The sequence below is a fragment of the Hyperolius riggenbachi genome, chromosome 7 (assembly GCF_040937935.1).
Source record: "Hyperolius riggenbachi isolate aHypRig1 chromosome 7, aHypRig1.pri, whole genome shotgun sequence".
Taxonomy (NCBI): Eukaryota; Metazoa; Chordata; class Amphibia; order Anura; family Hyperoliidae; genus Hyperolius; species Hyperolius riggenbachi.
Window position 1 is genome coordinate 257,597,116 of NC_090652.1, and position 15,385 is coordinate 257,612,500.

The following is a 15,385-nucleotide window of genomic DNA, read 5'->3' on the forward strand; positions in this document are numbered from 1 at the left end:
TTTGGCCGAGTGATCAGGAGCCCACACGGGGCAAATTAGGGTCTGATCTGATGGGTAGGTGTGCTAGGGGGTGACAGGAGGTGATTGATGGGTGTCTCAAGGTGTGATTAGAGGGGGGAAATAGATGCAAGCAATGCACTAGCGAGGTGATCAGGGCTGGGGGAGGTGTGGGCGGGTGATTGGGTGCCCGCAAGGGGCAGATTAGGGTCTAATCTGATGGGTAACCGTGACAGGTGGTGATAGATGGGTAATTAGTGGGTGTTTAGAGGAGAGAAGAGATGTAAACACTGCACTTGGGAGGTGATCTGATGTCGGATCTGCGGGCGATCTATTGGTGTGGGTGGGTGATCAGATTGCCCGCAAGGGGCAGGTTAGGGGCTGATTGATGGGTGGCAGTGACAGGGGGTGATTGATGGGTGGCAGTGACAGGGGGTGATTGATAGGTGATTGACAGGTGATCAGTGGGTTATTACAGGGAATAACAGATGTAAATATTGCACTGGCGAATTGATAAAGGGGGGTCTGAGGGCAATCTGAGCGTGTGGGCGGGTGATTGGGTGCCCGCAAGGGGTAGATTAGGGTCTAATCTGATGGGTAACAGTGACAGGTGGTGATAGGGGGTGATTGATAGGTGATTGATGGGTAATTAGTGGGTGTTTAGAGGAGAGAATAGATGTAAACAATGGATTTGGGAGGTGATCTGATGTCGGATCTGCGGGCGATCTATTGGTGTGGGTGGGTGATCAGATTGCCCGCAAGGGGCAGGTTAGGGGCTGATTGATGGGTGGCAGTGACAGGGGGTGATTGATGGGTGGCAGTGACAGGGGGTGATTGATAGGTGATTGACAGGTGATCAGTGGGTTATTACAGGGAATAACAGATGTAAATATTGCACTGGCGAATTGATAAAGGGGGGTCTGAGGGCAATCTGAGCGTGTGGGCGGGTGATTGGGTGCCCGCAAGGGGTAGATTAGGGTCTAATCTGATGGGTAACAGTGACAGGTGGTGATAGGGGGTGATTGATAGGTGATTGATGGGTAATTAGTGGGTGTTTAGAGGAGAGAATAGATGTAAACAATGGATTTGGGAGGTGATCTGATGTCGGATCTGCGGGCGATCTATTGGTGTGGGTGGGTGATCAGATTGCCCGCAAGGGGCAGGTTAGGGGCTGATTGATGGGTAGCAGAGACAGGGGGTGATTGACTGGTGATTGACGGGTGATTGACAGGTGATTGACAGGTGATCAGGGGGGATAGATGCATACAGTACACGGGGGGAGGGGTCTGGGGGGGGGTCTGGGGAGAATCTGAGGGGTGGGGGGGGGTGATCAGGAGGGGGCAGTGGGCAGGGGGGGGGATAAAAAAAAATAGCGTTGACAGATAGTGACAGGGAGTGATTGATGGGTGATTAGGGGGGTGACTGGGTGCAAACAGTGGTCTGGGGGTGGGCAGGGGGGGGGGTCTGAGGGGTGCTGTGGGCGATCAGGGGGCAGGGGGAGGGAAATCAGTGTGCTTGGGTCCACCAGGGCAGGCTGCAGCCACCCTAGTCTGCACCAGACTAGGGTGGCTGCAGCCTGCCCTGGTGGTCCCTCGGACACTGGGACCACCAGGGCAGGAGGCAGCCAGTATAATAGGCTTTGTATACATTACAAAGCCTATTATACAATGTAAGTGCGGTGATCCGGGTGCTAGTAACCCGCCGGCGCTTCCGAACGGCCGGCGGGTTACTACGAGCGGTGGGCGGAGCCAGTCCCCGGCGGCTGATCGCGTCACGAATGACGCGATCGCCGCATAACCACTCCCGCAGCCGCCCCCGCCGATGGGCGTATTGCGGTCGTTTGGGCCCGGACTTTGCCGCCGCCCATCGGCTGGGGGCGGTCCTTAAGTGGTTAAAGACTGGGTCATTGAGCAAAGACAATAAAACATGAAATCTAATTTTTAAGTTTTTAAACATAAAATAATATATATATATATAGATATATATAAAAAAGGTCATTTTTTAGGAGTAAGAGCATACATACTATTGTACTATAACTCGCCAGTTTATTTACACTTTGGGATCACTTCAAACATAAACTTAACAGTAATGTGAAAAATGTGCAAAGTTCTGCATGATATTAAGGATGAGGTACAGTATCTATCAGTATTGATTTAGTTACAAGTAATCTCCTTGTCCCTAGGCTGTTGCAAGACTGACTGGAAGAGAACTCAAGGCCTATGCAAAGGCTGGTTCTGTGGCAGATGAAGTCCTTTCCTCTATAAGAACAGTGGCAGCGTTTGGTGGTGAGCAAAGAGAGGCTGACAGGTAACATGCAACAAAAAATGTTCTGTGTGAACCAGCTAAAAGATACAACATTGGAGAAAGCGTGAGAAGATTGTCTGTTGGAACTTTATTAGCCAAAAAACACTTAGCAATGTTGACAACAACAAATGTACAGTTCATATTTTAGGTTTTAGTTTAGATTTGACTTTAATTTATATCTGCAAGTTGCAGCATTTTCTATGTAACATGCTGCGGTCCAGCTCAGGAATTGTCTGCTTCCGTACTTATTATCCAACCAACAAAATGGCTGACAGGCATAGTGTGCATGGTCATAGTGATATTCAAAACTAGACTAGGTTTTGAGGACGCATGAAGTTTGCCTTCTTAAGACAGAAGGTATTTGCAATTATTCAGGTTAGAGTAAACTGTTTTGCATAGCATCTTAGTAAGGAGTAGGGATAATAACAATTTTTGATTCCATGGAAATTCCAATTTCCACCAATGCCAATTACCAATTTAGTGTATTTCTAATTTCCAATTTCCCTAGAGGTTTTTTGGGGTCATTTTTTTGCATTCTCTGATTGACCAAATACTTCTGAGTTGACTCTATATTCTCTGATTAGTCCAATGATTTCGAGTTCTGTGATTGGGCTATTGTCATATTTCGACGGAATTCCAATTTCTGTTTTCTGAATGGAAATGACGATTTCCAATCGGAAATGCGAAAATTTCAATTCTGCGGATTCGAAATGAGCATCCTTAATAAGGAGGCTTCTTGGTCTCAGCCCCTAACACACTCCAAGGTGTTTTTGTTCACCATGAGCTTGCTGGGCAATCTGTAACTTGAAGAAGCTTGAATGATTGTTTTTTTTATTTCTTACTGTAGTTCTTTGGTTTCTGCCTTATAGGCTTTGCAATGAATGAATAAGCCTGTATATTAAAGTCGTGTTTCCTTTTTGACAGGTATGATAAGAATTTAGTCACCGCTCAGGCCTGGGGGATTCGTAAAGGCATGATTATTGGATTTTTCCAGGGGTACATGTGGTGCATTATCTTCTTGTGCTACTCCCTAGCATTTTGGTACGGATCCAAGCTGGTCATTGACACGCAGGAGCTGACACCAGGAAGTCTGCTCCAGGTAATTTGTTTTGCTATATTGAATCTCCACAGAGGTGATTTATGAAATAAGATGTGAAATGAAGATTGGGCTTGTTCCAAATAACCAATCACAGCTAGAACAGCTTTATTTTAATTATAATGCATTCGACTGGATGATTGACATGGAGACATTGGGTCTGATCCTACAAAGGGAGACATTTCCAAATCCTCTTCAAACACTCAGTTAGATTAATGATTTTTTTTAAGTCTATCTTACCTTTACATGTGAAATAAGGCTTCTCCATCTAACAGTTTTGTCCTGAAATTTATATTACATGACCAGAAGCAACAGACTATAGGGACAGTGCTGCAGTCTCTGTAGGTGGAACTGCTGCTCCTGCTCAGATTGCATCATTCTACTGTTGAATCTGCAAAGGGCACAAACTCAATCTCTCTGAGAATTTTACAGTCTATAGCAAAGATATTCTGTGTTACAGAAACTGACCTGTATATAGATTCATGACCAAATACTTAAACATTGATTTATTGGACATTAGCTGATCCAGGCTATGCGGAATGTTTGTTTTACTGAGAGTTCTATGCACAGAGGGAGAGAGATTCTGGTTGCTTGGCAGTTGGAAACAGCCATTATTTCCCACAATGCATTGAGGTTCACACTATGGGGCTGATGCACGGAAGTCCTAATACCAGGGGAGCACCTGAAATTCCCCTTTTTATCTCTTTCTTGCTCTCAGAGGCCATTTTCTGCTAGGAAAGTGTTTTATAGTTGGAATTTCTTATCAGTGAGCGTCACACTGTAGTCACTTCACTTCCATGAATCATTCCATATCCCCGGACAGTCTGACCACTGGATGTGATTTTCATATAGTTTTACACTCAAAGATGAGAGCTTCTTGGAAATAAAAATGAACAATAAGTGCACTGTTTATTTAGTATAACTGAGATTTTGTTTTTGCACATTAGGTATTCTTTGGTGTTTTGTTCGGTGCCATGAATCTGGGTCAAGCCTCTCCTTGTTTAGAAGCATTCGCATCTGGGAGAGCAGCTGCTACCATTATTTATGAAACAATAGAAAAGGTGAGCGATCTCTTTACATACTAGGATATATATTAACTGGTATGAGCTCATCTTTCATTAAAGGCTTCATCTGGCAATCTGAAAAATAAAAGTTTCACTCACCTAAAGCTTCTTCCAGCCCCTAGAGATTTCTTAGGTCCCACAGCGCCGTTCTGCTTTGAGCCTCCGCTCTCTCTCCTCTGTAAGATTGTGACCCGAGGCTGAGTTGGGATCTTCCGCGCATGCGCAAGCACTCGTGATCTTGCTCCTGACGAAGGGATGGCTCTGCGCTAGTGCAGTTCAATTCTCTCTGAATTGGCAAGCGTGGGTCATAGACATAGCCGCTGGTCATGATCTTACAGACAGCAGGGACCTGGATCAGAGTGAAACTGCACCGTGGGACCTAACAGACTTCTAGGGTCTGTAGGAAGCCCCAGGTGAGTCAGACTTTTATTTTTCAAATTGCCGGATTTAGCCTTTAAAGACATTGGGTTCAACTCACTAAGGGCTGTTCGGTAAAAAATATTAGGTTGGTAAAATACCATATTCTGTAATTTACAAGTTTATTAAGATTTTCACGCATGCATTAATAGTTTGATAATTTACAGAAAACATAGCTTTAATCCACTAAGACCTGTTCGATAAACAGTAGAAGTCTATCCAGCTGTAGAGTCGGCCTCGACAGCAAGTCTTCTGCTACTGTGATGTTCTCCCACGTCTTTGCTGTGACAGTATTACTATAGTAAGAGACATTCCCTGCATCACTTTAGATCTGCTTGCCCCCTTTTAGCCCCTCTGAATGTGTGTATCATTTTTTTTTTCTTTAATAGTTTGAGTTTAGAGCGTTCAATAAACACAAGACTCATCATGCTTGGATGGTCTCACCAGTGGCATCTTGGAGTTGGAGTCTAAGGGGTTAGCATCTATGGGGCTGTATGTGAAACTGCTTCCTGTGCCTTCTCTCTTCTCTGCTGCCTGGGGGAAAGAAATTTGTCCCGCCCAGCAGTTTATCGGTATCAATGGAGGGAGTAGTAGGATGAGGGACTCATCCTATTGTGTGTCCCCTTTGCCTATAACATTTTACCGAATGCTTATCGATGGTTATTGACAGCTCTAGGCTGGAAATAAATATGGTTTTACCGCATGCTTTAATATTTGTGAATTGGCACTTAGTGCCTTAGCACTTAGACAGCCTTAGTGAATCTGCATTTAAAGAGGGTTTGGATGCATTTTTTGCATTAGAGTAATGCAGGCTATGCAAGTAGCGTAACTTGCTTTACCCTAGCAATACTCATGTAATGTGTGCCAGCATTGGTAACTGTAAAATGGCCTTGCACGCCCAATCCATGGCAACTTTATTAAACTTTTGTAATTACGGCTCATGTTCATTTTTCTGTCCATTCATAAACCCTAAGACTGGATGAGAATTCTCTATTCCTATGGAGAATCTACATTCTGGGCCTTTAAGTAGGAACTCTTTACTTTACTTTACTTTGAATACTTTACTTTTTCTCAATTCTCCCATCATAATATTGTAAACCATTTCTCTATTAGATCCCGTACATACACATTACAGCACATTATATTTTTTTCTGCAATTATTTTTCTTTCTACTTTTCTGCATTCTACAGCAGAACATAGAGATCATTAAACTACACATTAGTTAAAAGTCAGACAAAACGGCCGACAACAACCGCTTTGGCCGACGTTTGTTTATCTAGTGTACATACAGCAGCCGATTGACTTCGATTAAAGTGTGCGTGAGATGAATAGGTGGGAAAGATTCCTCCAGCCCCCTGCAGTCGTGTCTGCTCCCTCGCTGTTCTCCCGGTTGCCTCCATTGTACCACTGTCAGCCATGTAAAGCCTGCAACTCAGCTGGGCCATGGACTACTCCAATTGTGATGGAGGAGGAACGCAGCCTGGAACAGCACATGTGCAATGGCCCCCAACCCAGTTGAGTCATTGAATTCACAGGAACACAACGGAGGGAGCCAGGCAAACAGCGAGGGAGCTAATGGACTACAGGGGACTGGAGTAAGCCACACATAAGCAAAAACCCTTTCCTTCTATTTGTCTAAGGTTTACTTTAAGGGGAACCTGAAGCGAGTAAAATTATTTAAAATAAACACATGATGTAGCTACAAATGAATATGACATACTAACCTCACTGTCAGTTCCTCTCAGAAGCTCACCATTTTCCTCTTACGGTGATCCCTTCCAGTTCTGACAATATTTTGTCAGAACTGAAATATACCAGTTGCTGTCAGTTATATATCAGCAGCTGTCAGTTACAACTGAATGTGCTAGGAAATGCCCATATTTCCCTAGGGCTCAAGTGGGTGATATTACAGTTTAACAGTGTGCTGACCAGAAAGCTGTTATGGGGTAATGGCCATTTTCAAAATGGAGGACGGAGAATCCCCTTGATCACTGTGAAGAATCGTGGGGAAGCAGCCGCCTCTTCTCAGCGTGAGGTGGCTGCTTCCGTGAAGGACATGGCTGGGACTCATAGTCCTTCTAGGTTTAGAATGACGCGCGTCCGCGCGGAAAGGCAGAACCTATATGGCAGCCAGAAAAGGGTCAGCTGACCAAGCTGGTCAGCTGACAATTTTGCCTCTTTTCATTGGTCCAGCACTTAGGGAGGTGCTGGAGAGTGCATCTGTATATATATTGCTGGTAGTTCACTTGTTCCTTGTCTGGTGTTGCGATCCCAACGTGGTAGCACTCAGACCTGAGTCAGATCCGAAAGTGTGCCGGGACCAGCTGGAGCTGTAATCCTACACTTAGCTAGATTCTATTTGATAGTCTAAAGTACTAGTTTGATTGTGATTATCTGTTTTGACCCTTTGCTTGCCTGACTACTCTTCTGAACTCTGATTCTGTACCTTGCCATTCTGATACTCTGTTGCCGAACCCCGGCTCGTCCTTAGACCCTGCATCTGCATCCTGATTCTGTACCCCGATATATCTGATACCCTGTTGCTGAACCCTGCCTGTTTACTAGACTCCGCTTCTGCCTTCTGAATCTGTACTGTATCTGTCTATGTGGTAACGACTTGGCTTGTCCGACCTCGAGGACCGACCTTACTGTTAGAGGCGGTTCCCAGACCTGTTAGTGACACCCTCTCACTGGTGTCACACACACTCTGTCCTTCCTACTTTCAGCCTAGCTCCTCCCCCGGGAGAGTCTAGGCATACGGAAGGAACATACTTCTGAGCAGTACTCCTTACTGCTTCTGTACCTTCTCCTAAGGTGCAATACTCAAAGTATTACTGTTGCACCAAACACTCTTACTCTACTCAGGTGTCCAGAGGTTAGCTAGTATATCGGATTATCGGTGATACTGCAGATCATCTATAATCTGGTATATATCTGTATTCCCAGTGATACTGCAGATCACCGGTAATCAGATTCTCTCTGAGTTACACCGATTGTTACAGAACGCCAGACCAAAAAACAATATGGACGCACGCACTGACCGTCTGGGCGCACTTGCCACTTCGGTGGATAACATCAATCAAGTGCTGGGTAGTCATCATGCATTAATTGATGCCCTATCAGGGTCTGTACAAGCCCTTCAGACGTCAGTGGATGAGGTGCAATCTCCTCCTAGCGTTGATATACGTATGCCCGTACCTGAACGATTTTCTGGTCACAGATCTGACTTTCGTAATTTTAGGAGTAGAGTGTTATCTTATTTCGAATTGATACCCCGATCTTCAGGAACTGAGGCCCAAAAGGTCACATTTATAAAAACCTTGTTATCGGGCGACTCTCAGACATGGGCATACAGTTTGCCCACTGGAGACCTAGCCCTTACCTCCGTAGAAGAATTTTTCAAGGCTATGGCAGTAATTTACGACGACCCGGATCTTGCCTCGACTTCTGAGCGGAAGCTCAAGCTGTTGCGTCAAGGCAAAGGTCCGGTCGAGGATTACGCAGCTGAATTTAGGAGATGGTCAGTTACAGCCAGGTGGGAAACTTATGCCGTTAGATTCTTTCTTGTCAGGGCTGTCTGATGAGGTCTCTGATCTGATGCTTAGTCAGCCCGAGCCCAGAACAGTCGATGAGGCCATCTCAGCGGCCCTCCGTATCGACCGCAGGCTGCTCTACCAAAAACAGACCAGAGGTAGTTCCCGGGTCAGAGTGGTGTCTTACGCCACAGCCCCAGTGACCCCACCTCCTACTGTCTCATCTCCTCCGGTTTTGCCTCCAACCGAACCGATGCAGATTGGTCGGTCAAGTTAACCCAGGTGGAGCGGAGACGGAGAATGACCGAACAGCTATGTTTGTATTGTGCTGAAGGGGGCATAGAGTACGAAACTGTCCTAATAAGCCGGGAAACGCTACCGCCTAGGAGTTGTAGGGGGTATTCCCCTAGGCACCCAACTCATACCCCTAGAAGAAAAACGGTTGCTTTTTCCCTGTACTGTTACATGGGAAGATAAGACCGAGGCCACGGAAGCCTTTATTGATTCAGGCTCCGCGGCTAATTTTATGAACTTTAAGTTTGCTAAAAGATTGGGTATTCTGCTCACTACGGTGGAACCACCCATTCAGGTTACGACAGTGGATGATTCTCCTCTGCAGAGGAATCATCTGCTGTCTCAGACACCAGAGGTAGAAATCACTGTGGGGGTCCTGCATTGGGAAACATTACAGTTTTTTGTGTTACATATGTCTACGTCCACTATTATACTTGGTATGCCATGGCTACGCCTTCATTCTCTGCACATTGATTGGGCCACCGGCCAATTCATTTCCTGGTCAGATCATTGTTTCCAACAATGTTTAGGGAAGGTGACTTTGGGCCAAACCAGAATTCAGGTGGAGGGGGTTCCTGAGCAGTATTCAGAGTATTCTGACGTATTTTGTCCCAAGGCAGCAGACAAGCTACCCCCACATCGCCCTTTCGACTGTCCCATCGATCTCCGTTCAGGTTGTATGCCCCCCCGGGGCCATTTGTACAATTTATCTGGGCCTGAAAAAATGCCCATGCAGGAATACATCCGTGAAAATGTGGCCAAGGGTTTCGTTCGCCCGTCCCGTTCGCCTGCTGGGGCAGGTTTCTTTTCTGTTAAGAAAAAAGACGGAGGCCTACGGCCCTGCATTGATTACCGGGGCCTAAATAAAATTACGGTGAAGAATCGCTATCCGCTGCCCCTGATAGACGACTTATTCACACAGGTCACCAACGCCAAGGTCTTTTCGAAACTAGACTTACGGGGTGCGTACAACCTGATACGGATAAGAAAGGGCGATGAGTGGAAGACGGCCTTTAATACACCCGACGGGCATTACGAATACCTGGTGATGCCCTTCGGGTTATGTAATGCCCCAGCCGTTTTCCAAGAACTCATCAATGAGGTCTTCAGGGAGGTGTTGGGGAAGTTCGTTCTAGTATATCTAGATGATATACTTATATTTTCCAACAACCTCTCTGAGCATAGGTGTCATGTAAAATTTGTATTGGAAAAACTGAGGCGGAACTCATTGTACGCCAAGCTGGAGAAATGTATCTTCGAAGTAACCTCTGTCACCTTTCTGGGATACATTATCTCCACCACGGGCCTGTCCATGGACCCTGCCAAGGTTTCCGCAGTTCTGGAATGGCCTCAGCCGGTTGGGTTGAAGTCCCTTCAGCGATTTTTAGGCTTTGCAAATTACTACAGAAGGTTCATTAAAGGGTACTCCACTGTTATTGCACCCCTCACCAGCCTCACCAAAAAAGGGGCAGATACCACTCATTGGTCTCCAGAAGCTTTTCAGGCATTCTCCACTCTAAAGGATCTCTTTTGTTCTGCACCGATCCTTAGACACGTGGACACCTCATTCCCTTTCATTGTGGAGGTAGACGCCTCAGAGGTCGGGGTGGGGGCTGTGCTGTCTCAGCGGTCAGGTTTGCAGGGTCGTATGCACCCCTCTGCCTACTTCTCTCGTAGGTTCTCCCCAGCCGAGAGGAACTCCGATATAGGCAACAGGGAGCTCCTGGCCATTAAGTTGGCTTTTGAAGAATGGCGACATTGGTTAGAGGGAGCAGAACACATGATTACGGTTTACACTGATCACAAGAACCTGGAATACATCGAGGGGGCTAAGAGGTTGAGTCCCCGTCAGGCTCGATGGTCTTTATTTTTTTCTCGATTCAGGTTTATTATTACGTATACTCCAGGTAGCAAGAACGTTAAGGCAGATGCTTTGTCCAGGTGCTTTGAGCCAGAGACAGCACAGCCCTCCGTCCCTGAGACTATTGTTCTGCAGAAATTGGTGCTGGCGGCAACTGATACTTGGGAGGACTGGAAGGAGACTTTAAGTCCCTTTCAGCAGGACATCCCGGAAGGGAAGCCTGAAGGGGTCATATTCATTCCTCTGCCCTTTGTGGGTCCATTCCCGGTAACTAAAAGATCAATAACGTTACTTATGCCATTGATCTTCCCGCCAGCATGCGTGGGGTAAGGTCTTTCCACGTGTCCCTACTCAAACCTGCAGTCCATGTGGGTCCTACTCCTCCTCCTCCTCCTGTGATGGTGGATAGTCAACCGGAGTATGCAGTAGAGAAAATCTTGGACTCACTTATAGTGCAGAACTCAGTACAGTATCTGGTGCACTGGAAGGGGTATGGTATTGAGGAAAGAATGTGGGTACCTAAGGGCCGCATGCATGCTGATGATTTGAAGAGGGAGTTTCACACGTTACATCCGTAAAAGCCTAGAAGGAGCTGTCCGGAGTCCACTCCTTGGGGGGGGGGGGGGTACTGTGAAGAATCGTGGGGAAGCAGCCGCCTCTTCTCAGCGTGAGGCGGCTGCTTACGTGAAGGACATGGCTGGGACTCATAGTCCTTCTAGGTTTAGAATGACGCTCGTCCGCGCAGAAAGGCAGAACCTATATGGCAGCCAGAAAAGGGTCAGCTGACCAAGCTGGTCAGCTGACAATTTTGCCTCTTTTCATTGGTCCAGCACTTAGAGAGGTGCTGGAGAGTGCATCTGTACATATATTGCTGGTAGTTCACTTGTTCCTTGTCTGGCGTTGCGATCACAACGTGGTAGCACTCAGACCTGAGTCAGATCCGAAAGTGTGCCGGGACCAGCTGGAGCTGTAATCCTACACTTAGCTAGATTCTATTTGATAGTCTAAAATACTAGTTTGATTGTGATTATCTGTTTTGACCCTTTGCTTGCCTGACTACTCTTCTGAACTCTGATTCTGTACCTTGCCATTCTGATACTCTGTTGCTGAACCCCGGCTCGTCCGTAGACCCTGCATCTGCATCCTGATTCTGTACCCCGATATATCTGATACCCTGTTGCCGAACCCTGCCTGTTTACTAGACTCCGCTTCCGCCTTCTGAATCTGTACTGTATCTGTCTGTGTGGTAACGACTTGGCTTGTCCGACCTCGAGGGCCGACCTTACTGTTAGAGGCAGTTCCCAGACCTGTTAGTGACACCCTCTCACTGGTGTCACTCACACTCTGTCCTTCCTACTTTCAGCCTAGCTCCTCCCCCGGGAGAGTCTAGGCATACGGAAGGAACATACTTCTGAGCAGTACTCCTTACTGCTTCTGTACCTTCTCCTAAGGTGCAATACTCAAAGTATTACTGTTGCACCAAACACTCTTACTCTACTCAGGTGTCCAGAGGTTAGCTAGTATATCGGATTATCGGTGATACTGCAGATCATCTATAATCTGGTATATATCTGTATTCCCAGTGATACTGCAGATCACCGGTGTCCAAGATGTTTAAGGACAGGGAAGACTCGGACACACCTCGTCAAATAGACAACACATTTATTCATGCATCAAGGGCCGTTGATACAGGCATCATCAGAGTAATGCTACAGATCATTAGCACACAGCAGATTTTATAGGGTTACAAGTATGCAAAAATATACACTCCCTGGGGCTGGCCAGGATATTTGTCAGTGTTACAAAAACCAATCACAGTTCAATAATCAGTGCAGACATGAAGCAGTTAACATTTAATTCTTAGAACTCTCCACCCATATTATAATGAGTTTCACCACCCACTGTTCTCTTACTCAACCTTCTGTTTAAGGTCACAAGGGGAAGTGGTTCAGTCTGGACAACACATCACTTGTCTAAATCTGTCCGTGGGGCCCCTTTTCCACTAAAAGTCAAGGAAGCTAGGACATTGCAAAATAACAGTAAATCTACTATTAGGACATGTTCAAGAGTAGCAAGTGTCCCTGAGCACGTACACATCATGTGGCCTTCTTCTAACAGAAATTGTTTATATATCACCAAATGGAGCTAATTTAAAACAAAATGTCCTTTATATAAACCAGACAGGTATCACAGCTTTGTCACTCCCTCCTCTAGTTCATCCCTGTGAACTACTTATATCAAAAGTTTTTCCTTGGTCCTTTGGTGGGGGGCCCCAGCTGATATCACCGGATGGCATTGTAGTATCTTCTCCCTCCCCAGAGCCGCACCCTTAGCCAAAACTCTGAGTTGGGTGGTGCACCCTGGGAGAGCATTATTGTGTCTCTCCTCAGGGTGAGTCAGAAAAGGTTCCTTGAGGTCCTCCATTGAAGCAAAGTGTCATACCAGGATGAAGAGTGCTCCTTTTTGATGTGGAGCGATGTCTTACCAAGGATTCAGCTGCTGTCACCTGTCCAGCTGGGGTTTCTTTCCTCACATCCTTGGGACCTCTTGCCACTGGTTGTAGAATAACAGGTTATATGGTGACACATAAGGTAGAGTTGAAATCATGAGGTAGGTGCCACACTATGGACGACAAGTCTCTTAGGTGTCTTGTTGGTGATAAGCCAGGACCCCTTTAAGTCTTCTGAGGTAGATCTTAAGGTAGAACTAGAGGGTGATTGATGTGGTTGTTGCCCAGGTGCACAAGGAAAACACAAGAACATGTCTGCAGGACAGAGGAAAAAGTTTTTTTTTTTTTTTTTTTTTTTAAAGTCCCAGTACCAAGCCCCAGGTGTCTGTGGCCCCTTACTCTTTTTTTTTTTTTAAATAGAGCCATATCATATTTGTTCAATAATAACACATAGGGGATTACAATGCCTAATAAATCTACCCTCTCACTTCTAACAGACTCCTCCCGCCCCTAGCTCAGCAGTCTGACCGCTGGCTTCCGGTTCAAGAAGAGTCTGTATAATTATCAGTTTCATTCATACCTATGTTAACTTGTTTTCTCCATCGCTGGAGGACCCTACGATTTCCAGTCACTCGTGTCCATTCACACTATTTAACTACAAGGGATTGGGGTAAAATTACCATGATTACACAACATTTATCCATATTCGTCATCCGGGGATACCACCACTAAAACATCCCTGAATTTCTTTTTTATTTCTTATTTATCCTTGGGCTCAACCTCTTCATTTTACAAAACATGAATAACTGAAAAAGGTCAAACAATACGGTAAGGGCTATTAGTACCACTACTGGGTTGAGCATGAGATTCAGAAAGGCACTTGCTTTTGGACTATACCCGAATAAGCTTTCCCACCAGGACACACTAGCATCTTGCTCAAGGGCATGTGAGACCTGTAACAGTTTCTCACGATTATGCTCCAGGAGCACAGTTGCTTGCCTTTCTGAAGCTCCGAGAGTTTGTATGATCTCATCCTCTTTCCCAAAATCCAATAACCACCCTTTCAATTCTGTTCCACACCCTAAAGGAATCTTTTGTAAATAGACAGGTGCATCAGGTTTGATGTCGAGTCTCTTTTCAGGTGTTATGGGTGTTCGCCCTTCTGGCTGTGCCAGATCTATCCCTAGGACTGGGCCAATGGTGCAGTACACCCCTCGGGTCAGTGTTCTACCTTGAGTACAATTCAATGTGTACACTGCATAAGAAGTGACATTCTCCATCTGATACCAGCACCAATAACCCTGTCCCAGACATTTCATCCTGCTCGGCACCTTTTTTGTTGCGTCCATCAAACATTATCCTTCCTTGTCCCAGCGTTGCTGTCTCAAAATTATATTTTGTTGTCCTTGACATAAGAGAACATTTTCCTTTTTCCAGTGCCCATATGTATCTACTAATCTGGGCTCCCCTTCTTCATACAGCACTAAATTTCATGGTTAACCCAGGAGTGCAAAACCCGCACCTTCAGATAGAATAGAACCCAGATTTACCACTGCATAAGCTTGGTATTCTTTGCCAGCAACAGGCACTAAGAAGGAAATAGTGCCTGTGAGGCTCTGACACCCATGGAACTGAGTAAGCCACCATTTTTCATGTGTCTTGCAAAATCAAGGACAGATCTTTCAGCCTGTTTACGTAAATTTATAGGAAAATGGCCAGCGTGCAGCGAGGTTATCATTAGCTTTAAATCTTGTGAAAGTTCAGATTGAACCTGCGTACATGATAATGCCAACTGGACGTCTTCTGAATGTTTAAACAGACCTGCAATTAAACCCTTGAACTTCTTCTTCATTACTTCTGACAGTGATGCTGTAGCATCAATGTGGTCATGTTGTAAATTCTCCAATACATGATTTATATCTAAATGGGTTTTCACTCCCATCCCTACATGCTGAGCCACCCCTCCAAGTTTATTTCGTAGCACCTCCAACTCCATAGTGTTCAAAAGCTCCCAAACCGAGACCCCCAGCCCCTCGTACTGTACCCATCAAATCCCTTTTTACTTTATTGTGGCTATGTCCTGATTACAACCACCCTTTCAGCATGTATATTTGATTTTTGACATACACACCACACCTCCTGTCTCATGCATTCACCCTAAAGTCAGTTAGGGTTACTCTCCATCGATCTGAGTATCCACCAACATCGCCCAAGGTGCAGCCAATCCAGGAACAATTAGATCCACCACTTTGACAGCTGGGACCTTACATGTGTCTGAACTCACCTTTGCATGGACCACAACATCCTTTTCCCATTCTACTTGAACTACAGTTACACATACTTTATCTTTTCCTTCCCATGTGTACCATC

The 15,385-nt window shown here is 45.7% G+C and overlaps 1 protein-coding gene across 3 annotated transcripts in view; it reads left to right on the plus strand.

Moving 5' to 3' along the window:
* LOC137524985 (bile salt export pump-like) overlaps window positions 1-15,385 on the plus strand; it is a 196,114-nt gene that overhangs the window by 85,254 nt on the left and 95,475 nt on the right. For all 3 annotated transcript variants that reach the window (XM_068245584.1, XM_068245585.1, XM_068245583.1), the window contains exons 9-11: window positions 2,180-2,304; window positions 3,226-3,400; window positions 4,345-4,458. In XM_068245584.1, coding sequence (XP_068101685.1) covers window positions 2,180-2,304; window positions 3,226-3,400; window positions 4,345-4,458 — 414 coding nt within the window. The remainder of the gene's footprint in view (window positions 1-2,179; window positions 2,305-3,225; window positions 3,401-4,344; window positions 4,459-15,385) is intronic.